This window comes from Telmatherina bonti (assembly GCF_933228915.1).
Source record: "Telmatherina bonti genome assembly, chromosome: 6".
Classification (NCBI taxonomy): domain Eukaryota; kingdom Metazoa; phylum Chordata; class Actinopteri; order Atheriniformes; family Telmatherinidae; genus Telmatherina; species Telmatherina bonti.
This window is the reverse complement of record NC_136624.1, coordinates 22,178,662-22,205,774: the sequence shown is the minus strand read 5'-3', so window position 1 is coordinate 22,205,774 and position 27,113 is coordinate 22,178,662. Positions and strand designations below refer to the sequence as shown.

Below are 27,113 nucleotides of genomic sequence, written 5' to 3'. Positions count from 1 at the left end.
CTTTCCTCCACTTATCACTGTTTGTTGGAATTAATAAAATACATGTTCTATTTATTCTGTTGTTTCTTGCCTAACAGCGTTGATGTGTTAACGTGCTAACTGTTTAATCTGACCATCTTATCCAGTGGATAAGGTAATATTTTACAGTCACTGTTAATGAGCGAAGCAGACGCGGTGGTGCGAGTCATCCATGGCGCTTAGTATCTGTTACATTCACTTCATTAGGGGCGGTGTCTGAGCCTGCTGAGCCGTATATAAGCCTGACTCCTCCACAGGAATGATGGCATTGGATACAGTTTGAAGGACTTTAACTAAGTTGGGAATTAGCTGCGACCTCCAACATGCCGTCCAAACCTGCCCCAATCAAGAAGGCGGCTAAGAAAGAACCAGCCAAGGAGGAGCCGGCTGCTGAGCCCGCCGTAGAGGCCACTCCTGCTGAGGAGGCGCCCGCTGAAGCTCCCCCAGCCGAAGCCGCCGCCGCCCCGGCGGAGGGCGAAGCGGCCCCAGCTGAGGGAGAGGCCCCCGCACCCGCAGAGGGTAATGCCCCGTGCGCAGCGGCGCGTGCACTGTCAATTGCTATCGATTAATTCCGGCATTAAAGTCCATTTTCATTTTATTTTGGGATGGACGAATTTTGGATTTTTATTTATTTATTTATTTTATTTTATTTTATTTTATCTTATTTTATTTTAAAGTCTTAATTAAATCTCGGTTGGTTCGTGTCACGCACGCGGCCACCTTAACGCACGTGCGCACTCGGTGTGAATACTTAGCCAATAAAGCCAAACTTGAAACGGCATGATTTGTGCTTTAGACACTTGGTGAAACACGAGTTTACCTCCGAGATTCACGCGCTGCCATCATAATCTGTCAAGTTTCCACTAACGCGGTTTAAACCCACGTGTGAACGCACTTCTGGCTACTAACGCATACCAAGCAAACATCACCACACCTGAAACGCCTTCACTGTGATAATGTGCTCCCACTATTAACTGGTGCCCAGCTCCTATAACAGCTGTTAAAGCTGTCTAATGACTAGACTACATGCTGTTCTAATGTTTAATCATGTTTTCAGTTTCTAACGCATAAGCTGCTCTGATGGAGGTGCTGTTCGTGTCGCAGCACATCTTACAGCTACCTCTCCTCCTCACGCTTAGTCTGACTTTTCATTTCATATTTAACTGCTTATACTTATTTTTTAAAATGTTTGGCAGATTTTCAAGATGTGCTAAACTTCTGTAATATGTTCTAACCTTTAACATTAGCTGCTGCACCTGCTGCTGAGGAAACACCAGCTGCTGCTGCTGAGGGCCCTGCTGAGGGTACGATGAGTAACAACTACTGGGTGAATGAATGCGTTTTAAACCCTTCATATCTAGCAAAAAAACAAAAGCTACTAATAATTAATACATTCTAATGTCTAACATCAGCTGCTGAGGGTATGAAAGATGAACATGTATGCTGATTATGTCTTCCAGAAAGCTAGCTATACTAATAAGTAATAACTTCTAACCTCTGACATCAGCTGCTGCTGAGGTCACTGCTGATGGTATAAAATAATACTATGCATGAATAAATAATAAGCTATTAGTCTCTGGAGGGAAAGCCAGCTATACTAATGCATATGTGACTTCTAATATCAGCGGCTGAGAAGAAGCACCAGCTGCTGCTGCTGCTGATGGTATAAAATAAAGTCCTTGTATACATATTAACGTACCTGCCACTGAAGGAAAAGCTAGCAATACTAATAAATGTCTAACTTCTAATAACTAGCCGTCGCTCCTGCTTCAGAAGAAACACCAGCTGCTGCTGAAGCCTCCGCTGATGGTATAAACCCCCACCACCTAAAAACAAACAAACAAATGGATTAATACCTCTTTAACCATCCACCTCTTAAACTAAAGCTAGCTATGCTAATATATATTTTCTAACCTTTAATATCAGCTGCTGCTCCTGCTGCAGAAGAAACACCAGCTGCTCCCGCTGATGGTAAAAAAGAATTCTCCCAAGCAATGTCATTTGCTTTCCTTATATTTTAAGATTTGAACCATAATCTTTTGGTAAAACTAGTAGCACGGCTGACTCTTGTGACATTACACATTCTGCAGTGTCAACATAGACATTATCATCTGTCAGAACTAGTTCCACCTGCTTAATGCATAACTTATTAACATCTAATATTTGATAATAGCTGCTGCTGCTCCAGCCACAGAAGAAGCTGCTCCCGCTGCAGACGGCGAAGCACCTGCTGCTGAGGGTAAACGAACCTGCATATGCACAACATTCTCCTGTTCGCTTGTCTCCCTCTGATAGCAGAAGTGATTTTCTCATTTGGGTACAAGGCAGAAGTTACAGTTATGTGTATAAATTCTGAGTTCCCAGAAAGGGAGACCTGTGGGGTACAAAACCGGATTATTGTTGCTGAAGCTCATTATTGTGCCAACTTTAATTATAATATCTGTGCATCAGGCGAAGCAGCTGAGGCACCTGCACCAGAGGAGCCGAAACCACCTACACCTCCTCCACCTAAAGGTAAATTAGAAAAATTGCATTTTTCTAAATGAACACATCAGTGTGACATGTTTTCTGGTGGATTAAATTCATTTACTGGCTTTTTTTTTACATCTCTAGAGCCAACAAGTGCTCCTGTGGATCTGTTTGTTGAGGACAAAAATGACACTTCTGTCACCATCATGTGGAGCCAGCCTGAGAACATCGGGCCCTCTGGTCTGGACGGATACACCATTGAAGTATGCAAGGACGGAAGTAAGGGTTTCTCCTTTTTGAACCAGGTGTACCATGTACCAGCATGTGCATGATATGGGTCAGATAGGGGTATTAATACATCGAGACAGTACAGCTGAACTTTTCCAGATATTTTTGATTGACTCCATGTAAATAGTTTCTTTTAGTTCTTTACACGTGCAATATTATTATAGATCTTTTTTTCCCCCAACACAATGTTTTATAGTTTTTAAAATACACTTGCGAAAATGTAAAATTGCCTTTTTAATGTGGGTCAACCGTATCAGTTGCAGCTGTCCCCAAAGTGTCAGTCGCAGAGTTATATCACGAGCTACCTAACTTCTCCCTAGAAGGACTGAGGCATTTCAGGAGCTGCTGTAGTTCTGTTGGAGGTCCTGCTTTTAGACTTACAGTGCTAAGCTAATCTCAGCAACACTTAAACACAAGCTCGATTTAGCAGTCATGTACACAGCAATTTTATGTCTAATACTCAATGTTTACCATATATATATATATATATACAGTTCTTTACAAAGTTGCAAAATAAGTACCAACTGTTTGAGAGTGCTGTCGGAAAGGTGAATTCCTTGTCCTTCTAATACTGAAAGAATGTGCCAGTTGCTCCTCATTACCATAAGAAAACAACTTCATAGGCTCTTTAAAAGGGCACAAGCTGTGTGTGCAAAGATAGAAATCACTCTCAGACACTGATAAAAGATGTTGAGAGTAACAAAGAATGAAAGTTGTGTGAATAATTAAATAAAATTATTCAAAGTAAAATATATATACTCTGACACCTGATTGTTTTTTTTTTTCTTTGGTAAAATGTCTGATTATATAAAAGTTATTAAAGAAAAAGAGGCCCAACTTGACTGTAATGACCTAAAGAGCCACACTAATTAGTCATTTTTCTTCTGGTCATCGGATGTGCGTCATTGTTTTGTAAAATGTTGACTTTGTCTGTGCCTTACAACCAGGTTCTGACAGTCGTACAGTTAGGAATAGGCCTATCACGGTAACTAATTTTCCCATGCAGTTAATTGTCTCAGAAATTATTGTGATAGACGATAACACGTGAAGCAGGTATTGTTGTTTTGTGATCTTTTCCAACTAAAATAACAAAAATGACTAAATAATGCAAGTAAGCCCTTTCAAAGAATAACATACTTTAATTTCTAAAGAACATTTAGCTTAATGTGCCGACTAGTTTATGCTAAATCCAGTCTGCTAAAACAGATCAGGATTTCTCCTGGGGTTTTGGCAATGTGGTTACCTGGAACATATAGTCTCTAAACACGATGTAACACAGTCACATAGTCTATAGTCAGCTCATCAAACTTTTTCTTTTAAGCACGAAAAGTGCTATAGAAATAAAGTTTGATTTCATAGTCAGCTCATATAAGGGGACATGTTTGGACTTGACCAGAGGTGGAATGGTAAAATTGAATGTCTTTGATCACCTTCAGTGTGTCATTTTTCATGTCATTGTTAGGTTGTGGAAATGCCGTTTATAACATGTATGTTTATCCAGGCGATTCATACTGACTGTGAAATATTTGCAACATTATTCAAAATGTCGCCTTTTTAGCAATATTAAAGGGCCGCATGGCTTTACCAACCAAGCTGTCTGAGTGCACACCATGTTGCACTGTCCTGTTTGGATTTAATCTGTTGGTTAAACATCCCGGTGATCATGGACAGTTGGGAAAATGGAGCTAGCTTGTTTGTTAAGGTCTTTTTTTCCCCAGCTGGGAAAGCTGCAGTTGATCATTGTGTCTTAAGTGCAGATGGAAGCTTGTTGTATTGCTGTGTTTAGTTGATATGGTCTTAAAACAAATGTTGCACTCGAGAGAGAAAAGAAAGAAATGAAAATTTTTGCATCCAGCAATCTTATTGCTCACATTTTTTCTTATCGTGCAATCAATTGACTTATTGCTTATTGCAACAGGCCTAGTTAGGAAGATTTATATTTTGTTGCTTACATGCTGATCAGAGTTTGGAGAGATCACCTTCATATAGACATACATACACTGTTACCTATGTGCTATGATTACAGGAGTAATCTGTTTAAATAAAATACTTAAATGTTTTGAAAAAACATTTTAAATAATAATTGATTGAAATCACCTTGTATGATGTGCACGGATGGTTGCATACGGATATGTAAATGTATATATAATTTAATGCACTAAGTGAAAAAATATTGTCACTCTGTAAAATGGAAAAATGCAACCAAAAAAATAAGCTTCAACTGAAACAATAAAGTATAATAAAAAAAGACTAAATCTCAAATATTTGTTTAATTTTATTTTAGAGGTGATTGAGGAATGAAGCTTAGTTTGTCCTCCACTTACACTTCACACGTTTTGCTTGACTGTGCTCAACGTTCCCTTCCAGCTGACGACTGGAAAGCAGTTAATGAGGATCTGCAAAAGTCCTGCCGTTACGTGATCAAGAACCTGACCACCGGTGACCGCCTGAAGATCCGCGTGGTGGCTGTGAATGAAGGAGGCCGCAGCCCCCCTGTCGCCCTCCCTGAACCCGTCCTGGTGAAGGAGGTCGCTGGTAAGAAGAGTTTGCATACAGAGAGTTATTTCAGGAATATGTACAATTTGTCACCTGGAGTTTTCCCGAAAAAATTCCCCTACGTGTCAAGATGGGATTTATAACAGCAGCCATAAAGCAGAGAATCCATTTCTCAGACTGATGTATGACACACCAGTGTAAATATATTGAGGGCCATAGGAAGCAATTTAAGGCAACTACACACACAGAGAAGACATCTGACAGAACTGAAAGTTTAATATAAACACACATCTCTCGATAAAGCTGCTGCAGACTAACTTTTTTAGTTTTCTTTTTCATCCCACACAGTACAGTACATAATTCTATGAATTAACTTTTAAAGTGGTAAAACCAAATATGGAACATACCACCCGACGCGTTTGGTCCTAACGTCACAGAACGTTCAGTATGAGGAGGCGGAGTTGTGAAGTCGAGGAGTTGAACACAAACAGTCAAGCAATGTTTTCCTCTCGGCTTTCCCTGTCCTGTTGGCACATACCTACAGCGTTAATGGCATAAAATTGCGGACCCCTTACCAGATTCCAGTTTGAGCTGAAACCCTGAGACGCCCAGCTACAGTAGATGCTGTCCACCTGACAGCGTTAATCACTGACAGTACATCTGAAGTGATTTGTGGTAAAATGATGATTGCACCCTCAGGGCTTTAAAAGGACGAGCTGCGTTGCTTTGGCTCGCCCTCAGATCATGGTTATGTGCTACGGAGAGTCGGGATAGGATAGCAACTTGATCCCAGCTGGCCAGGCGGTATTTCAATAGTGGCATCCGCGTTCAACGTCATGTTCACCATAGTAGGTGGTCCACTTATAGGAACCGCTCATGAATGGTTTCCGACAAAATGCTTGCAAAGCTTTGGAAAATAGCTGGGATGTCCTCGCTATCGAGAAGGACTTTTCTGATGAGGGTTTGGCATCGCATTGTGATTGCTGCCTGGATTCAGGCTGAGGCGTGCGTCAGGCTCCTTTCTGCAAGATCGATGGTGTCAAGTGATCTGACTGCAAGCAGGTGGGGGCTTTGGGAAGGAGAGGGGGTGGGGGGGGGGGGGGGGGGGGTGGGTGGTAAATTCCAGTGGACTCTGACTTTCAGTGCAGTGCGGGGTGGTGGGATCTTACTTCTCAGATGACGCCCAAATCTCATGACAGCTTCGGAGATTCGCTGTTTATTTTGAAACATGCCACAGACTTTACAGGAGGGGAACACTCATTAAGCCTGATGCTGTCTGTTCGGAGCGATAAGACACTTAACGTGCGATAGTCTTTCCATTTTACACACTGACTTTACCTCACTTCATTTCACCTCATCTGTTCCTTCTTTTTTATCTAATATTAACAAATATGGTTCCTTTAAGCCCAAACTAATACCTTGTGTCCATCACTGATAATGTTTGTGCATCAGATGTAAATCAGACTAGAAAAATCTTATGTCATGAAGAGAAGTGATCCACACTTCTGCAGTACCCTTGCTCTATTTAGAGCCCTGACAAATGCTCGGCTGCACCCAGCAGGTGGTAAGCTGCAGCAAGATGCTTCCAAGTGTCTAACAGAGGCTTCGGTATCATGTAAAAAGACACAGTAGCTAACCATTCATGGTATTTGTTTTTATGAGAAATTATGCGCTATTTTTGGCTTTTTACGAGTTGATACTCGGTGCAGCGTGATAGGAAGCTTTGACGGAAAAGGGTACGAGGATGTGTCATCTCGCTGTCTCAGGTAAGATTTCAGTTATTTCTGACTTACCAGAGAAGTGGCTTTCAAAAGAGGACTCACACACATCCTAAAAAACGTGATTCTTGTTTGACTGGCACAAACGGAGTATTAACGTTGAAGAATAAATGTATGTGGTCAAGGTAAGCAAACAAGAAATTATAAAACAAAAAAGATAAATGAAGCGAAAACTTGTGTGTGAATAATTCATTTCTCCCACTCAGTCAGTACTTTGTAGAGTCATTTTTCACAGTAATTAAAGCTGCAAGTCTATTAGGTTATGTTGCTAAGAACTTATTTAAGATCCAGGATTTTTGTCCATCCTTCATACCAAAGCTGCTCCAGCGACTTGAAGTCGGACTGGTTCTGCTGGTATAACAAACACAGATTTGTAATTGAGTCGAGATCTTACCTTTGACTTATCATTTAAGTTTATCCTCATAGATCATTAGAGTGTTACTTTAGCAGTGTGGTATGGTCACTGTCCTTCTGGAAGGGAAACCTTTATGCTAGTCTTAATACTCTAGAAAAGTAAAAACAGGTTTTGCTCAAGTATTTTCCAATTTTTTTTTTTCCAATTTTTATTCTAGCTACAGTTCCCACCAGTGGTGTTCTTCGGATCATGAGATGTGTTGAGTTTATGCCAGACATAAACCTAATGGTGTCATCTGAGCCGAGGATCTTATTCCAGATGTTTGAGGAGTCTTCCACATGCTGTACCTTTTGGTGAACTTTTCTGCAGGCAGTGTATATAATTAGCCACTTGTCCACAAAGCCCAGCTCTGTGGAGTGTGGTACATAGCGCAGATTCGCACCAGCGTTTCTTAATCAAACATTAGTTTGTCTGCTCAAAAAGTCTGTTTCATTTGTGGAATTGTGAATGGGTAAACAAGCTACATTCTGCATCAGAGAAACAATCTCTGGTCCATGTAAAGTCTAGTAATTCTTGATGCAGTGCCAGATGTCCAGCAGGGAGGTGAGTACAAAAGTTTAGTTGCTTCAAGTGCACAGTGTCACAGAGACACCTGCACACACACACACATGCTCGAAATCAAGATAAACCATCCATCCATCCATCCATCTTCTGCCGCTTATCCGGGGTCGGGTCGCGGGGGCAGCAGCCTAAGCAGGGAAGCCCAGACTTCCCTCTCCCCAGCCACATTTGCCAACTCTGCGGGGGGGATCCCGAGGCGTTCCCAGGCCAGCCGAGAGATGTAATCCCTCCAGCGTGTCCTGGGTCTTCCCCGGGGTCTCCTCCCCGAGGGACGTGCCTGGAACACCTCACCAGGGAGGCGTCCAGGAGGCATCCTGACCAGATGCCCGAGCCACCTCAACTGGTTCCTCTCGAGGCGAAGGAGCAGCGGCTCTACTCTGAGCCCCTCCCGGATGACTGAGCTCCTCACCCTATCTCTAAGGGAGAGCCCGGCCACCCTGCGGAGGAAGCTCATTTCAGCCGCCTGTATACGAGATCTCGTTCTTTCGGTCACGACCCACAGCTCATGACCATAGGTGAGGGTAGGAACGTAGATCGACTGATAAATCGAGAGCTTCGCCTTCTGGCTCAGCTCCTTCTTCACCACGACAGACCGGCGCAGAGCCCGCATTACTGCAGACGCCGCACCGATCCGTCTGTCGATCTCACGCTCCATCCTTCCCTCACTCGTGAACAAGACCCCGAGATATTTAAACTCCTCCACTTGAGGCAGGACCTCACTCCCGACCCGGAGAGGGCAATCCACCCTATTCCGGCTGAGGACCATGGTCTCAGATTTGGAGGTGCTGATTCCCATCCCAGCCGCTTCACACTCGGCTGCGAATCGCTCAAGTGAGAGCTGGAGATCACGACCAGACGAAGCCAACAGGACCACGTCATCTGCAAAAAGCAGAGACCCAATCCTGAGGCCACCAAGTCGGATCCCCTCAACCCCTCGGCTGCGCCTAGAAATTCTGTCCATATAAGTTATGAACAGAATCGGTGATAAAGGGCAGCCTTGGCGGAGTCCAACCCTCACCGGAAACGAATCCGACTTACTACCGGCAATGCGGACCAAGCTCTGACACCTGTTGTACAGGGACCGGACAGCTCGTACAAGGGGGTCCGGTACCCCATACTCCCGGAGTACCCCCCACAGGAGCCCCCGGGGGACACGGTCGAATGCCTTCTCCAGGTCCACAAAGCACATGTAGACTGGTTGGGCAAACTCCCATGCCCCCTCCAGGACCCCAGAGAGGGTATAGAGCTGGTCCACTGTTCCGCGACCAGGACGAAAACCACACTGCTCCTCCTCAATCCGGGATTCGACTATCCGGCGGACCCTCCTCTCCAGGACCCCTGAATAGACCTTACCAGGGAGGCTGAGGAGTGTGATTCCCCTGTAATTGGAACACACCCTCCGGTCCCCCTTCTTAAAAAGGGGGACCACCACCCCAGTCTGCCAATCCAGCGGTACTGCCCCCGATGTCCACGCGATGCTGCAGAGGCGTGTCAGCCAGGACAGCCCCACAGCATCCAGAGCCTTAAGGAACTCCGGGCGGATCTCATCCACCCCCGGGGCCTTGCCGCCAAGGAGCTTTTTGACCACCTCAGCGACTTCAGCCCCAGAGATAGGAGAGTCCACCCCCGAGTCCACCAGCTCTGCTCCCTCATGGGAAGCCGTGTTGGTAGGATTGAGGAGGTCTTCGAAGTATTCCCTCCACCGACCCACAACGTCCCGAGTTGAGGTCAGCAGCTCCCCATCTCCACTGTACACAGTATTGACGGAGCACTGCTTCCCCCCCCTGAGCCGCCGGATGGTGGACCAGAATCTCCTCGAAGCCGTCCGGAAGTCTTTCTCCATGGCCTCGCCGAACTCCTCCCACGCCCGAGTTTTTGCCTCGGCAACGGCCGAAGCCGCATGCCCCTTAGCCCGTCGGTACCCATCAGCTGCCTCCAGAGTCCCACAGGCCAAGAAGGCCCGATAGGACTCCTTCTTCAGCTTGACAGCATCCCTCACTGCTGGTGTCCACCAACGAGTCCTGGGATTACCGCCACGACAGGCACCAACGACCTTGCAGCCACAGCTCCGGCTGGCCGCCTCAGCAATAGAGGCACGGAACACAGCCCATTCGGACTCAATGTCCCCCGCCTCACCCGGGACATGTTCGAAGCTCTGCTGAAGGTGGGAGTTGAAGCTCGCTCTGACGGGGGGCTCAGCCAGACGTTCCCAGCAGACCCTCACACCACGTTTGGGCCTGCCAGCTCTGACCGGCTTCCTCCCCCACCATCTGAGCCAACTCACCACCAGGTGGTGATCAGTTGACAGCTCCGCCCCCCTCTTCACCCGAGTGTCCAAGGCATGTGGCCGCAGGTCCGACGATACGACTACAAAGTCGATCATTGAACTGCGGCCCAGGGAATCCTGATGCCAGGTGTACATATGGACACTCTTATGCTGGAACATGGTGTTCGTTATAGACAATCCATGACGAGCACAGAAGTCCAATAACAAAACACCATTTGGGTTCAGAGGGGGGGGGACCATGCCTCCCAATCACTCCCCTCCAGGTCTCACTGTCATTGCCCACGTGAGCATTGAAGTCCCCCAGCAGAACAATGGAGTCCCCAGAAGGAGCACCCTCCAGCACTCCCTCCAAGGACCCCAGAAAGGGTGGGTACTCTGAACTGCTGTTCGGCGCATAAGCACAGACAACAGTCAGGACCCGTCCCCCCACCCGGAGGCGGAGGGAAACTACCCTTTCATCCACCGGGGTAAACCCCAACGTGCAGGCACCAAGCTGGGGGCTGATGAGAATGCCCACACCTGCTCGGCGCCTCTCACCATGAGCAACTCCAGAGTGGAAGAAGGTCCAGCCCCTCTCGAGGGTACTGGTTCCAGAGCCCAAGCCATGCGTCGAGGTGAGTCCAACTATATCTAGTCGGAACCGCTCAACCTCGCGCACAAGCTCAGGCTCCTTCCCCACCAGAGAGGTGACGTTCCACGTCCCTAGAGCCAGCTTCTGCAGCCGGGGATCGGACCGCCAGGGTCCCCGCCCCTTGCCGCCGCCCAGCTCACATTGCACCCGACCCCTACGGCTCCTCCCGCAGATGGTGAGCCCACGGGAGGTGGGGCCCATGTAACCCTTTCGGGCTGAGCCCGACCGGGCCCCATGGGCGAAGGCCCGGCCACCAGACGCTCGCTCTCGTACCCCGCCTCCAGGCCTGGCTCCAGAGGGGGGTCCCGGTAACCCGCGTCCGGGCAAGGGAACATTTATGCCCAGGTTTGTCATCGTCATAGGGGTCTATGAGATAAACCAATTAACAATAAACAGTAAACCAACATGTCTGATCAAAAGTTTCCAACATCTTCCAGTTATTTACAAAATTTAGGTAGAAAAATTTAAGTTTAATACTGAAATTTTATGTGGGATAAAAAATTAACAAAATCTTTCGAAGCCCAGACTTCCCTCTCCCCAGCCACATTTGCCAACTCTGCGGGGGGGATCCCGAGGCGTTCCCAGGCCAGCCAAGAGATGTAATCCCTCCAGCGTGTCCTGGGTCTTCCCCGGGGTCTCCTCCCAGAGGGACGTGCCTGGAACACCTCACCAGGGAGGCATCCAGGAGGCATCCTGACCAGATGCCCGAGCCACCTCAACTGGTTCCTCTCGATGTGGAGGAGCAGCGGCTCTACTCTGAGCCCCTCCCGGATGACTGAGCTCCTCACCCTATCTCTAAGGAAGAGCCCAGCCACCCTGTGAAGGAAACTCATTTCAGCCGCCTGTATACGAGATCTTGTTCTTTCGGTCACAACCCACAGCTCATGACCATAGGTGAGGGTAGGAACGTAGATCGACTGGTAAATCGAGAGCTTCGCCTTCTGTCTCAGCTCCTTCTTCACCACGACAGACCGGCTCAGAGTCCGCATTACTGCAGATGCTGCACCAATCTGCTTGTCAACCGCGCGCTCCATCCTTCCCTCACTCGTGAACAAGACCTCGAGATATTTAAACTTCTCCACTTGAGGCAGGACCTGACTCCCGACCTGGAGAGGGCAATCCACCCGTTTCCGGCTGAGGACCATGGTCTCAGATTTGGAGGTGCTGATTCTCATCCCAGCCGCTTCACACTTGGCTGCAAATCTCTCAAGTGAGAGCTGGAGATCACGGCTAGATGAAGCCAACAGGACCACATCATCTGCAAAAAGCAGAGACCCAAACCTGGCCACCAAACCGGATCCTCTCAACACCTCGGCTGCTCCTAGAAATTCTGTCCATATAAGTTATGAACAGAATTGGTCAGCCATAGTGGAGTCCAATCCTCACTGGAAACAAATCCAACTTACTGGCGGCAATGTGGACCAAGCGACACTTGTCGTACAGGGACCGGACAACTCGTACAATGGGGGTCAGGTACCCCATACTCCTGGAGTACTCCCACAGGAGCACCCAAGGGACATGGTTGAACACCTTCTCCTGTCCACAAAGCGCATGTAGACTGGTTCGGAAAACTCCCATGCCCCCTCCAGGACCCCAAAGAGGGTATAGAGCTGGTCCACTGTTCCTGCGGAGTGCGGAGCAGTAGAAATCGCTGTTAGAAATCATAATAGAATGATATAGATCAGGGCTTCTCAGTTTGTTTCCATTAGGGCAGCACTCCTGCAGCTTTTCATGTTTCCCTGCTCCACACACCTGACTCAAATGATGAGTTATTGTGTAGAACGTACGTTGTTGGATACATTTAATTAGACTATTTTAGTTTTTTTTTTTTTTAATTAATTTGAGTAAATCATGGTTCTGACCGTGTTCCCCTTTAAGCCACACTTTGGTGACAGTTCAAATTCTGTAAATATCTTTTGAAGAGAGACCTCAAAATATAATTTTGTAATTGAGATGTCATAACCATAATGATAATGAATATGTTTATTAAAAAGAATCAAGTTGTTAGGCTTATTTATTTGATATCAAAGTCACACAGTTGCTCATTTCTTCTACAATCCATCTCAGCTACAGCTGGTCTATCTTTTTTTAATAGTCCAAATAGAGAAAGATGGCAAGAAAAAGTGCAGAATTAGCCTGCCAGTGCCAATTTTTAGCTTAATTAGATACCCCACCCACTTGTATCTCACCTCCTCCTAACTCCAAACAGCCAGATCTTCTACCACCTCCCTCCTACTATAATCCTGAGCATCCTTGGCATCCTTGCTCTCCAGAAAATCCCACCTAATAAGCCGAGGTACATACTAACATAACAAGCGTTGCAGCAGAGAATGAGGTGGGATGAATTAGATGCCATTTATCAAAGTAAAAGTCAGTCAGTGATTTTGAAGCGGTGCTAAACTGTTTGACGGTAGATTAATTTAATATTAATGGTTCCAATTCAAACATCACAAGTGCCTCATCTTTTGCTGACTACATTGCAAAGCCTGTGTCTGCCCAAAGAAGGTGCTGCAGTAGTGTCTAACAAAATCCTGCAATATATTATCAAACCAATAGTTTTGGAGTTAGTTTTGTGCATTACTGTCAAAATGATGAGAAAAGGAAAAGAACAAAGGCAGATCCACCATTCATTATGATGACCTCAGTGTCAGAAGAAGATAGTATAAAAGTGTAAAACAAGAAAGACAGCCCTGCATCAGAGAGAAGAACATTTTAGAAAGTATAAAGCAAAGAACCTTAAAGAATTATTTAGTAAATTATGTATAAATATTGATTAATTTGGCTTTTTTTTTGTTAAACTTTCTAGACCGTCCCAAGGTCCGCTTGCCTCGTTTCCTTAGGCAGCGATATGTCGCTTATGTTGGAGACAAGATCAACTTGACCATCCCCTTCACAGTAAGCGCTGCATCCATGCATTTATACATATCTATATATATATATATATATATATATATATATATATATATATATATATATATATATATATATATATATATATATCTGCATAAATATATATATATATATATATATATATATATATATATATATATATATATATATATACACCTGCATATATATATATATATATATATATGTGTATATATGTATATATATATATATATATATATATATATATATATATATATATATATATATATATATATATATATATATACACATATATATATATATATATATATACATATATATATATATATATATATATATATATATATATATATATATATATATATATATATATATATATATATATATATATATATATATATATATATATATAAAATCTAATGTTGTTTATTGTTTTAATATTCAGGGTAAACCCAAACCTGTGGTCAGCTGGACAAAGAATGGTGAGGCCCTTGACACAAAGAGAGTGAACATCCGCAGCACTGAACGAGACAGCATCCTGTTCATCCGTGCAGCCGAGAGAGAGGACTCCGGAGTGTATGAGATGTGCGTGAAGGTGGAGGACTTCGAAGATAAAGCCTCACTCACCCTTCAAATTGTTGGTGAGCTAAAAGTTGATGCTGTGATATGACATTTAAAATGCAACTTTTTCATGCTCAACCCATCCATGTTTGCTCACAGAGCTGCCAGGACCTCCTGCCAGTGTGAAGATTGTGGACACCTGGGGCTTCAATGTTGCTCTGGAGTGGACCCCACCCAAAGACAACGGAAACACCGAGATCACAGGATACACAATCCAAAAGGCCGACAAAAAGACTGGGGTAGGTTGAAAAGCTGCAGGTGTTTGGCTGCAAAAAGTGGTGTTTGTCCATTTTTAAAGGGAGATTTAGCCCAAAAAAAAGATTCTTTGAATAATAAATCATGATACTTTAATGATAAAGTATCATACTGTAATTGTGCATTTGCTGCGCTTTTAAAGGACTGGTTCACTGTCTTGGAGCATTATCACAGACTGAATGCCACCATCTCTGACCTCATCATGGGCAACACCTACAAGTTCAGAGTGTTTTCTGAAAACAAGTGTGGAATAAGCGAGAGTGCAGCCGTTACAAAGGAAGAGGCCAAGATCTTGAAGACAGGTAACAAATTGCTTCTAAATTAATCTGTTTTACTGTAAGTTTTTTTTTTTATATGTACTTATTTACTCATTAATTGGAAGTTTCATATTATATTATCAATGTTGTCATATGTAATGTCCATGTGATCTATCTTTGAATGTTCAATGTACAAGTTTATTACAAACAATGTCAACAGAGTATTTTGGTGTCTGTAATGGAAGTTTAGATATATAAAATTGTCTATGATCGATGCTGCGCTCAGGTTTTAGCAGAGCTTTTTGTAGGCAGCTAAACAGATCGCTGGAGCTGAACAATCCCAGCAAGTGATCCCAGTGTCTGAGAAAAACCTCCTGAACCTTAAGTCCTCTCAGGAAATCCATTTTAACAGGCAAATCCGTAGGCATCTGTATATTTATTGTCAGAGAATTTAAGGTCCTTGTGAATTGTTTTTAGACAGTGTATTTATATTTTTATCACCAAATGCAAATTATTTGATTCAAAACTGGGTGTTGATGTTCAGTTGTTTACAATTATAGATAAAATTAAATCAATCATAAAGTTTACTTTTAGTGGACAAAAACATACAGTTTAAAGCTCTTACACATACTAAAAAAGACTTTTATTTAGACTTAGTTCAGTATTTATGACATGATTTTATCACCAACTCATGAAGCCCTCAGTGATGCTGGGAAGCGGAACCCTTTTTATGATCTGAATAATGAACACATTTGTACAGGAGTCTTAAAGTAAATTTAAAAAAAAAAAAAAAGAGTTGACATAAGTAAAAAGTTAGTTTAGTAAAAAATGGTTGGTTAAAACCCAGTATTAGCTGTGAAACAAGGATCCATCACAACCTTTTCCACACTGATTCAGTCATTATGCAATCAGTTCTTGCTTCTGTTTAGCCCACATAGCCAGTTGTTGTGTTTTTTTATATAGTTCCCTGATGATCCCGACTCAGGCTCATCATCTTTACTCCCCAGTCTACCTCCATAAACCTTACAAATAGACAAAAAGGGAGTAATGAAGAGACAACAAATGTGTGCTGACCACACCATATAAAACAAAGGCTAAAGTATGATCTTTACAAAACAATATTTGAGATGAAAAATAATGGAAATTCCACCGCAGGAATCCCTCAAAATTTAATTCCACAGAAAGCTGCATGCTTCTCTTTCAGGTCAGTATGATGTCATTAGCTAAATTCACTCCATCTAATAAGTGTGTCAGAGGTCGGTGATTTATTTTTTGCTAATAAAAAAAAAAAGAAATTAGGCTCTGAAGAGGGTTTTGAAGATGAGAGGTTTGATTGATATCTCTTGGTGACTGAAACGCCTCCAGGTGAAGTCAGACCAGGAAATGTATTTGTCTCTTCTCAGCTCTCATTTTTATCGCATCCTTTATCCCGCTCTCCATGTTTTAGTTCTTTTATTCTGACATGGAGGAGTTAACAAACAAAGAGGTTAAGAAACTGAAAATAACAGTTTCCTTTAAAACTATCATTTTCACCAACATCAGGTAAATATGGTACAGTAAACACAAGTTGTAAGCTAATTGTACATCTTCTTGTCATTTATCTACAGTTTTGCTGTTGAATTGTATTAATCCGGCTTTGGTTAACTGTAACTGGCCTAGCCGACTCCTTGAAATATGTAGCGTCAGAAGAATCTTTTTTCTGATTTTGATTCACTCTAATGGTATATTACAGCGTAATGATCATGTACATTAATGTGACTGATCTTGTAAGACTGTGCTTTTGTTGGCTGGTAACTTTGAGCTTCCCTCTGATCTGAATATGGTCTTGTTTTTAAAAAAAACACGATATGGCAGTATTTATATTAGAAACTTTAATCTAAATATGGGAACCTGGAGACCAGTCATATCATGGAGATTTCTGTGAATCACAAAAATGAGCTGCTGGTGTTATTCCGGCTGGAGAAGGTTAAACTATTCAGTAAGATTTCTGACTCCATCCATAGCCACACGGATCGTGTAGGAGCGGAGAAAACTCAAGATCATTGTGACTGACCAGTAAAAATCACTGAAAGCATGATAGTCTGTGTGTTCCCAAAGAAAGCCAGGGTAACTGAGTTAAAATGAAAGTATTGGGGAGAGGGGGGTGGATCAAAGTGCTGCAAATGTGCCTTTCAATAAAGATGAAGTAGACAAGCTGGAAAGTTGTTGGGAAAAGTGGTATTTGGAAGCAAAGGCTCAGGCCTGTTTTGCTCAATCTGAGTTTGTTTGCAATCAGTGTTGGAAAAGGTAGAATTATGAAAGTCCTTTAAATAACTGGGTTAAAGCCACTAACTTGCAGCGTATGAGCCGAAGGTTCATCAGATTTCTTTTTCACCTCTTCTCTTCAGGTATTGACTACAAGCCTCTTGAATACAAGGAGCACGACTTCAGCGAGGCGCCCAAGTTCACCACGAATCTGAGCGACAGATGCACCACTGTCGGCTACAGCACCAAGCTGCTCTGCTCCGTCAGGGGATTCCCTAAGGTACAGTTATATCTCCTCGTGGTTCATGTCAAACTGATTGCCTCAGCAGAAAAGTGGCGCCAGAAGGGCAGAGATGAGGAGGACTTTTCTGAAACAGAATATTTTGTGCAGAAATGCATGGCAACAACGGTATGCTTACAAAGAGGAGCTAACATCCACATGCATTAGAGACAGAAACACCATCCCAACTGCTGTTTAATACTGTATCTGCTACTGGATTTGGCAAAGCTTACTCTGCATTACAGCCAATAATTGGACTTACTTGGGGAACAAGATCTATTTGACTTAAAGGAGAGAAAACCCCAGCTATTTTTTCCCAAAGTCACAAACAGTTATCTGGATACAAGTTTTCCCTTTATTAGCACCGATCAGTGAGGTGGAAATTGGTTAAGTGTAGTTATTATGCAAATATGTTGTTTATCCAGCTGCTGAATGGTAAATGGAAGTTTGGAAGCTGAAAGGAATTAAAACGTCAGCTGGCTTAACTCCAGAGACTTCTACTCTCAGTACCTGTCAGCAGCAACACATCTCCTTCCTCGTTTGAATTGCTGTCAGTGTGCTAGTTTTGAGCTGACAATGAGGAGGATCTTCACCTGCCCCTGTTAGCCTGCCGTTTGAGCCTCTCACCTCCTCAGGGGGGCTCATAATCCGCTGGGTCACTGACAGGATGAAGCATGAACCACCTTCTTTCTGAGCTGGGTCACATGTGTAAAATTCTCTGAGGGGTCCCATGAGGTCCACACCATATCAGTGCCATTTAAACTGCCATACCAGGAGTGTGCTGCGTCTTCTTCAATCAAAAGTCGTTTTGTCATGCCAGGAGGTACAAATATAAATAGAAAGAACACCTCTGCTCCGCCATTTGTGAAGTGTTTTCTTATGTGCTTTTCATGACCCAGTTTGAATGTGTCTTCCTGCAGCCCAAGGTTGAATGGATGAAGAACCAGATGGTTATTGGTGATGACCCAAAGTATAGGCAGATCTGCGTCCAGGGTATCTGTTCTTTGGAGATCCGAAAGCCTGGTAACTTTGACGGTGGTGTGTACTCCTGCAGAGCCAAGAACGATCACGGGGAAGCGATCATCAGCTGCAAACTGGAGGTCAAACGTAAGTTCAGATCCCGACTCTGCGTGTTTACAAGTTGAGGATTTGTTTTCTGTGTTTGTGTGTTTCTGATGGGGCTGACCTTTCTGTTCCACAGAGCCACCGCTTCCAGATGCAGATAAGAAATAGGTGAACTGTCTCACTCTCACAGGTCAGAACGCAATCCACACTGAAATACATGAAATGTTTCTTTTTTAATTGTTTTTATGACTTACATGCATAATTTTGCTAATTATGAGATAAATTCTATAAAACTTGGCAACTTTTTAACTCGACCTGCAGTCATACTTAAAAATGGGCAACATGGATTTCATTCAAGTGAAACAATTCAATCGGATCTATTTGACAGCCGACCTATGTGGGTGCTGAGGTGACACCAGTCTCCTTCAGGACTTACTATCCATACATGGAGGTCACTAAACTTGGAAAAGGTGGCCTCTGCCTCTGGGAGGGTCCAAGCTGTAGCACCCATAAATTAAATCTGTAATGGCTCCGGGTCCTCTCAGTTAGGACACTTAATCACATTTCCTTGACTCAGCAGTCGCCTCCTCCAGGACAGCATTTTATTCGCTTTACTCTCTTAATACTAACTAAGTTTCAATATTTTATAGCTAGTTTTTGGGTAAAAGTCTTTTCAGTGTGATCGGAAATCACCAAATTTGTTCTGTCACCTTCTTAACACCTGTTTTTTGTCCGTCTGCTGCAATCCCACACTAGGAGCAGAGGGAACGAGGCCTTTGCAACATAAGGTGCGTGACGCTCAGTGTGTTTCTAAAACAGTCACCTATAGTAACTGAACACAGCGATAAAGTTTAAATGATTTTTCTGTCTCTGTAGGAAGGTACTGGAATCTTGGAAGAACATGTATATACGGCTGGTGACGACACCACCGGGTTGTAGCCTGTGACCTTTCACCAAATGTGAACATCTGTTCAGATGAACAACTGTTGTCATCGCTTCATGCCTAAATGAGCAGTATCAAGTCCATATCCATGTCCACAATTTGCTTTTTCCAATCATTTTTTTTTCCCAACAACACTGTCAATGAGTAACTACTCTATCTTATGTTCAGATTTTGGACCCGCTTACATCATCATCATCATCATCATCATCATCATCATCATCATCGTCAGTCTTACTCGCATGAATTTACTGTTCCTCATAGGAGAGCTACGTGTAACATCGACGTATTTATATCAATAAACTATTTAATTTCTGGTGGTGTTTTTTTTTTTCCTGTACAGCACATAAAAAGCACAGTAATGTATATAGGGACAATTTGACTGGTTTTGAATTTACCAAAAAAATTGAAACTGTTGCATATTCAAGCAAGGTTTGGCATAAAAAAACTGATATGCACCACACACAAAAAACCCTGTAAATTACTCCGGTATTCCACATATGTAAAAAGAATATGCAAGCATTTAGACCTGATGGGCCTCATCTGGTCCTGTTCAGGCAGAGATCCTTTATCTTGAAATAATCTACAAATTGAACTACTTTTGGATTTTTATTTGGTTGAGTGGTTCAGCAGGATAAGTACTGAAGGAATTAAGAATCTTTTAGTCAGTTCAGCATAGATAAGCAATATTATAGCCAAAACTGTTTTCAAGACAAAAGTTCACAGAAGACTTTTTGAGAAGGAAAATGCATAAAACATTTAAACAATATAATACTTAGACAAGACTGACAAGCGCTCCGGTCAGCTGTAGCTCCAGACAAATTTAGATGCTTTCCATTTGTTTCACTCAGCTGCTGAATGCATGAAGCTCTTTGGCAGGAGATCAGTAACAAACTTTAGACAGCGGCACTATTCATTTGGCTCATACAAACCAAAGAGCGAATCCCAGTATGCCAAGTGTTCCATAATAATAATATCATTTTAAAATAAAGATCTTGTAGCTATTTAGTCTTGAAGTTACTAACATAGTGATAGGGTGGATACCAGAGATATCCAGGTTCCAGAGACACATGGGCTGACCCGAAGCCTGACTAAATTAGCTCTAGTGCTCCATCTTGTTCAGTTTATTTTAGGTGACAAGAGGCTCAGCTTGCAACAAGCAATGTGCGAGTTGCCTTAACTGAGAAAAGGGGAGGAACTAAGGTTACTTATAAGAAATACGAACATAGAAATCAAGGATCTAATCATACCATGGATTTAGAATCACAAAAAACAGCTGTTTGTCTAATCAGATCTATTGATGAAGATCCTTATGATAAAGTAATGTTTCCCTAAGATGAACAGCCTGAGTATTACTGTAGGAAAGAAGCACAGAGTTGAGAACTAAACACACTGTGACTGTCCCAGTTCTGCAGTTTGAAAAATATAAAGAAAATACTCTGAGTATGGTGGCCTCTAGTGCTTTAGTCGTGTAACGACACCTGTAAGCAAGCTCTTAAGAAAAGTCTTCCCTCAAAGTAAAAACTAAAATCTTTGGATAGCTAGAAAGTCAATATAGTTAACTGCCTGTTTGAATTATTTTCAGTGATATGAATTAATGCTTTTGTTTTCTGTTGTTTTAAGGTGGTTCTATGATATGGGAGGTGCAGTTTTAACCTGAAGCCAACATGCCATATTGGATCTGAGACCTATTTCCAAGAGGTCCCTGGATGCTGACATGCAGCTAAAGGGTCATGGAGCAAGAGATTTCCTAAATTAGATCCTACACACAGGAAAGTTTAAGACCCTGCATGAAAACCACTAAAATCTGATGTGATTTCAAATGTACATACATTACCTTCCAGAAATATATATTTAATATCAGTGTTTTCATTGTTAAACTCAAATTTATATTCCTACACATAAAAAAACAAAAAAAAAAACAAAAAACATGAAAATGTACCCATCTTACAAATATGAAATAAGGGCCCTGTAAAATATTGATAACAACAGAGCTATTTTTCTGATCAAAGAGTGTTATTATATATCAGATGGTATAATGTAGAAACTGCTGTAATTTTGAAAGGCAGAAACTACTGAGAGAATTTGAGGACCAATTTGTGGTTTGCATTTTGTAATTAGCTGTTTTAGATCCAAGTCTGGATTGTTAATCAATCTTCTTACATCCGTTTACAATGAAATCATGCTACCAAATTATCTGTGCGCTTTTGCATTCCCAAGACATGACAAAACCTGCGCACTTATAAAAAGAAAAGAAATTCTGGATGAAGAAAAGCGTAAAGTGTTTTAAAGTATTGATACATTTTTTTCACTTTATCGCAGTATGTGTATCTCTGGTTATCTGCAGCTACCTCTTCATGTTTCAAAGCTCTTGGAAATATGGATAAATAATTATTCAGAAACTGATCACTGGGTCTCAGCTCCAGGGACACGTTTTAGTGAGCTTGGATACACCTTGTAGTATTTGTTCCTTTGAATGATGTTGTACCACACCTGGATGTTTCTTCAGTATAATAAATAAGTGATGAAAGAACAATAATTACAGTTTTACTACTAACCTAGTACCTAAGTGGTCCGTATACCCTTTGTCTCGCTGACCTCAGCATCTTCAACACGACAGAGATTCCTTCAAACTTTTCACAGTTTTTAACATAGATGAATAAATCCTCTCAAGTCATTGAAAGATAGTAAACTTAGTTCAGCTTGAAATTCAACAAAAGTTATTAACTTTTTCTTGTCCAAACTTAAGAAATATGTTGTTGGCATAAGATATGATACTGTTAAAAAATGAAACATTTGAAGTGTTATGTTATAATGAAGTGCCCTAATTTGAATAATTTACAGTAAACTTTTACAGCAACACCATCACTTTAATATCAGTTAACTGATGTTTCGGTGAGAGTTTGTTGAGATTATTTGTATTTCGCTTGTCTTCAGGTTTACTTCCAATAATTCATAATCCACTTACATTTCCAGAAGCAGTAACAGTTCAAAGTTCATGATGCTTAGTAAAACATCCAAACAGATATTGAGGTTACCTACCCAAACATTTGGTTAGAAGTTTTCCTACTGAGTTTGACACATTTATGTCACTGTGGGAAAGTTTTCAGCAACCTCTCATTTATTCATATAGTTCCAGAAAAGCAATGCTCTTTGCTTAGTTGTCTGTTATAAAAGCAAGTCAATATCAGTTCATCCTTTTGGTTAGGGTGTCCTCTGCCTTAGTGGAACAAAAGGTTCTTTTGTTTTGGCTGATTTTAACAAAAGTACTGGGAAACAATGGACCAAAATTACTGTAACAAGCAGCCAATTAATGTCCCAAAAAACTTCAAAAGGCCTTCACTCAGCCTGGAGAACTGTTTCTTAAGACTAAATAAAAGATTACAAATGATTTTGGCTTCTTGAAAGCAAAATATGAAGAAAAAGATTGCATTTATTTAGTTTGGTCGTGTTGTGGCTGCTTTGCCGCCATGAGGACCTGAAAAGTCCACATAAAATACCAAGATAAGACAGATGCTATGATTTTTCTTGAATCATAATCACAATTTCAGTGACAGCACCACTTTATGTATGATTCAACTTTATGAAAGTTTGTCTACGATTGCCTCGCAGACCGCAGACCCCCCCTCTCTGTCTTCCTTCCATTCAGTAACATTTCTTGCTGGTAAATTCAGCATAAAACAATGACCAAGTATCTTCTGGCTAAAGTCTAATTAGATTCAATCAAAAAGATTTTCTCCGTCATTCTCTACCTGAAAATAGCAGCAAACAAGCCGAGCTCGATGCAAAGTTAATAATAAATAAAAAAAAGGCAGTAATGCAGCGACTCTACATCATGTGGGGGTGCTCTAACTGTTGGTGATGCTCTGAATGCTGCCTGGTCACTGCTTCATCAAGGGCGACGCCAAAGGCAATAAAATGGTGTGTCCCTCTTGAAGGAACGATGGCTGCCTTTTTTGACAGTTTTGGCTCCGTTCCCAGAAGTTCTAATAAGTATAATGGTGAAATTGGCCCTCACACCAGTGGCCTGTCGTTGCTTTTCATTAACAAATGCTCCACATCTAAATCATTTGGATGGACCAACAGAGCACACTTTTCATTTGCCTTACATTTAAACTGTAAAGGATCAGGGGGTTGTTTTAAACACCATCTTGATGAAAGGTGCTCATGAAAACAGTTTATCTTTAATTGCTTATGACAACTTAGCCACATATGAAATACAGTAAATCTCTTTTGGAAGAAACACAATTGTGTGATGCAGCTCTCCAGTTGTCAGATATATTGCTTTCAGGTAGAATGAAAATTCCTCAAGTCAATTTCATTTAATCTTAAACTGAAAAAGTAAATTGTGAGTGAAGACATACGATGATTTAGAGAAGCTCACATATAAATGCATCATTAGATTTTTTTTTTTTTTTTTTTTTTTGGACTAATTGGATTTTACAGTTTTTTTTTTCCCCTTTAAAATAAAAATGATCTCCTCTACAGTGCAGTAGTAATCTGTGTTTCTCCAGCAGCTCATCCCACCTTCTGTTTTCCTAAATTATTCAGCAGGTGCATGTTAGGTGCCTGTGAACAAGCAGGGCGGGGGGGGACTACTGGTAGTTGTAGTGTTTCTGCTGAACCTGCTGTATTAAAAGAAAACAAAAAAACCAACTTCCCATCTGGCTGACTGTTTACTGCAGCAAGACCAGCCAAAGTGGACTGGTAACCCTCTCCAGTCCCCTCCCTCCTCCTCTTCTACTCTCTCTGGTCCTTACACCTCACTGCACTCCGGTCCCTGCAGTTTCTGCAGCAGAGACCATAAAAAAAAAACAAAAAAAAAAAAAAAAACAGGCTCTGTGAGACGTTGCAGGCTACTGGTTACAATTTTCCTCTCTTCTTTTCATCACTCATTGATTCTCTAGCTTTTGCACCTCCCTCCTTTTTCTTCCTGCGTCTAATTCTCAAAGCTCAGCACTCCTCGTCTGCCTGTGCTGAGGGGAAAAAGCGATAGTGCGAAGGAAGAAAAGAGGAGGAGCAGGGTTGTTAGTGCGCCAAAGAAAGCCTTACCCCTCCCTATCTAGTTGATGACACAGTGAGTTTTTATTGAGCAGCTCCTCAGCCAATGAGTGAACAGTGCCGGGAAATACAGCAGTGGAGCTGCACTGGCTCTGATGCTTGTGCTGATTTCAGTGTTAGAACTGTATTAATCTGAGTGAGTGTTTCCTCTCTGATCTGACACCAGCATCACCTTGATCTAAGAAAAGTCCAGCTTGTGAGTGTTTCCTTGGAAAACAGTACCCTCAGGTGATACTGGGACCAGCCAGTACAGGGGTTTATTATTTTTTGCAATGTTTTTTCAGGGTGGGACGATTCAAAGAGCAGATTGTTAAGATTTTTTCTTTTTTCTTTTATCCTGTCAAGAGCACATCTGATCTTGTTTTCTGCTTCCCTGTCCTGGTTTAAGAGGCAGCACATCTCTTCTGAAGGTAAGCAGCATTTTCCCACTCTGTCCAAGGCTGCAGCATCTATTACAGCAGCTGTGCTGCATGGCAGGTTGTCACAGAGGCCCCTAGCCTCATTATACACATCCAGCCTGAGTGTGAAGGGGAGGGAGCTCTGCAGGGTGAAACACTGAGAATAAATGGCTCAGGAATAATTAGACCAGACGGTGTTAGCGTTTTGCTGGTTTCCTCTCCTGCAGAGTCTTGCAGTAAAGGCAAATCTTCCAGAGCGGAACTTTTTAAAGCCTGCTGGTAAGTCCCAGTTCCTGGTGCGTAATCTCATGTAGTGCTGCAGTATAATGTTACATAATAACAACAAATGTAGAGTGAGGGCAAAACCTGAACAGTATTTTGAAGAGGTAAAAGCAGAAGGAAATTGATTAAACATAAGAGATAAATGTTTTCTGAAAGGAAAAGAAAGTGGTTAAAATAGACATAAAACTTATTTTCTTTTTTACCTGCATTAGTTGCAGCGTGCAAGTCTATAGATAGATGATGGGAGTCACCTCACTGTTATACAGTAAAACACGCAAAGTCAAATTTGCTGAGCCAGCAGTTGTGGCCTACATTTTAGTGCAGACCTCTGAGTGCTTAACTGAGTCCCAGTCTTCCTATGAAACTGGCCCACTGCAGCCTTGTGTTTGAATGGGTTTTGGTGAATCATTGCTTTCACTTAATCTAGCAGAAGAGAGTGAACCATTAATAATGTGTGTCAAAACATGTCACACATTACAGCCTTTTCATGGACACTAAGATTATAAAAACGCACCCTGAAATGTGTTTTTAACTCCTTTTTTGTTTTTCGTTATCACCATGTGAGCATACGTTTCTGTTTTTTTCATTAATTAAGTGGTTAAGAACAGTTTTATTAGAAGGGATTTAGGGGAATAAGCTGCGCTTTCTCAACTGATTGTGATGCGGGTCAGGTGATGCAGCACTTTATTTAGTCTCTGGGGGTGTTGTGAGTGGGACACTCCTCAGTGTTTCAAATGAGGACTTCCTTTTGGTATCAGTAGAGGTGAACTGAGGGGCGTGTAGCTGAAAAATGTCACACACACACACACACACACACACACACACACACCCATGCTGACACACACTGGTGTGTTTTTTGCTGCACTATGTGTTAAGAGGTTTAATCCATTTCAGTTGCAGATGCCATTATGTAAAGTAAACATAATAGAACAAGTGAAAAGACTCTTCTGAATGTGCACTTTTAATGTTGATGTTTCCACATTTCTTCTTCACCTTGTAGCTGATTCCAGAGAAAGGAGATAAATTGTGAAAAGAGAAGAAAATAAACATACTTTTATTTTGAAAGGTTTAATTAATTTTCAGTGTTCTGAAGGATAATGGATTAATGACAAAAGAAAGGGAAAAAATGTCAAGCTGCTCTTAATGTTGTGTTTCTTTGCTGAATTAGCATTTGGCTGCAAAGTGAAGATTAGTCATACAGTTCTGCAGACAGTGCTTCCTTCCCACTGATGAAGTCAGCACTGTATTCTCTGGATGTGATTATTTAGCTGCGTGTCTGCTCTAAGTAGCTTCCATACCAAACAGCTTTTTAGCCAGGCTACCAACGTGATTGCACAGATAATCTGGCAATATATTGTTCTTCTGCTGCTTACTGGAATGCTGTGAAATCATGTTTCCATACTGATGGTGCTCAAAGGGTGAATAGTGGAAATGAAAGCTTTTACTCTTCTTGAGAAATATTACAAGATGGACACAACTGAAACAAATTTAGTCCCAAAGATTTATTGAGGTTCATGTTGGCCCTTTTTTAGTTTTATGTTTCTATGGCATTTGAGTGATTGGCTACAAGGTTTGTTTAGGTACTTCGATATCCGTCAGGATTTGCCCTAATGCACGACTTCTCAGTGCAACATTGGACTAGTCCAATACTTTGTTTTGGAAACAATAAGAATAGGTAAAAGGTTCCACAAATGCTCTACTGGTAGATTTAGATTTGAAGAATATTTACTGCATATTATGGGAAATAGTAAAATATGTACAAAGTGACAGAAATAAAAATGCCATTGTTTACCAGATAATTATGGTCTGAACCAGCAAAAGAGAAACCTGCTGACCAGCAGCTTTTTAAGTATTATCTAATATCCCAGATATTTCCAG

At 42.0% G+C, this 27,113-nt stretch overlaps 2 protein-coding genes across 4 annotated transcripts in view; both read left to right on the top strand.

Annotated features, from left to right (window-relative positions):
* The first annotated feature begins 269 nt into the window (after positions 1-269).
* On the top strand, positions 270-19,810 carry mybphb (myosin binding protein Hb). 3 transcript variants are annotated; one of them, XM_079242298.1, is made up of 14 exons: positions 270-537; positions 2,192-2,257; positions 2,470-2,532; positions 2,632-2,766; positions 5,143-5,310; positions 13,750-13,838; positions 14,278-14,473; positions 14,553-14,692; positions 14,851-15,010; positions 17,353-17,489; positions 18,410-18,596; positions 18,691-18,744; positions 19,311-19,342; positions 19,431-19,810. In XM_079242298.1, the coding sequence occupies exons 1-12, from the start codon at positions 342-344 to the stop codon at positions 18,720-18,722; spliced, it is 1,569 nt and encodes a 522-aa protein (XP_079098424.1). In that variant the 5' UTR covers positions 270-341; the 3' UTR covers positions 18,723-18,744; positions 19,311-19,342; positions 19,431-19,810. The 3 variants fall into 3 exon arrangements, with proteins under 3 accessions (XP_079098424.1, XP_079098425.1, XP_079098426.1); XM_079242299.1 differs by having other exon boundaries at positions 19,311-19,346; positions 19,666-19,810; XM_079242300.1 differs by lacking the exon at positions 2,192-2,257.
* Positions 19,811-24,848: 5,038 nt separating this feature from the next.
* Positions 24,849-27,113, top strand: part of LOC306757628 (synaptotagmin-2-like) — a gene marked incomplete at its 3' end in the record, with an annotated part of 35,139 nt that continues 32,874 nt past the window's right edge. The window contains exon 1 of the mRNA XM_079242739.1: positions 24,849-24,965. The remainder of the gene's footprint in view (positions 24,966-27,113) is intronic.

Coding starts and splice junctions, on each gene's coding strand:
- mybphb (XM_079242298.1), top strand. CDS start 342: ATGCCGTCCAAACCTGCCCCAATCAAGAAGGCGGCTAAGAAAGAACCA. Junction 2,258..2,469: donor CGAAGCACCTGCTGCTGAGG/GTAAACGAACCT, acceptor TCTGTGCATCAG/GCGAAGCAGCTGAGGCACCT. Junction 14,474..14,552: donor ACTCACCCTTCAAATTGTTG/GTGAGCTAAAAG, acceptor GTTTGCTCACAG/AGCTGCCAGGACCTCCTGCC.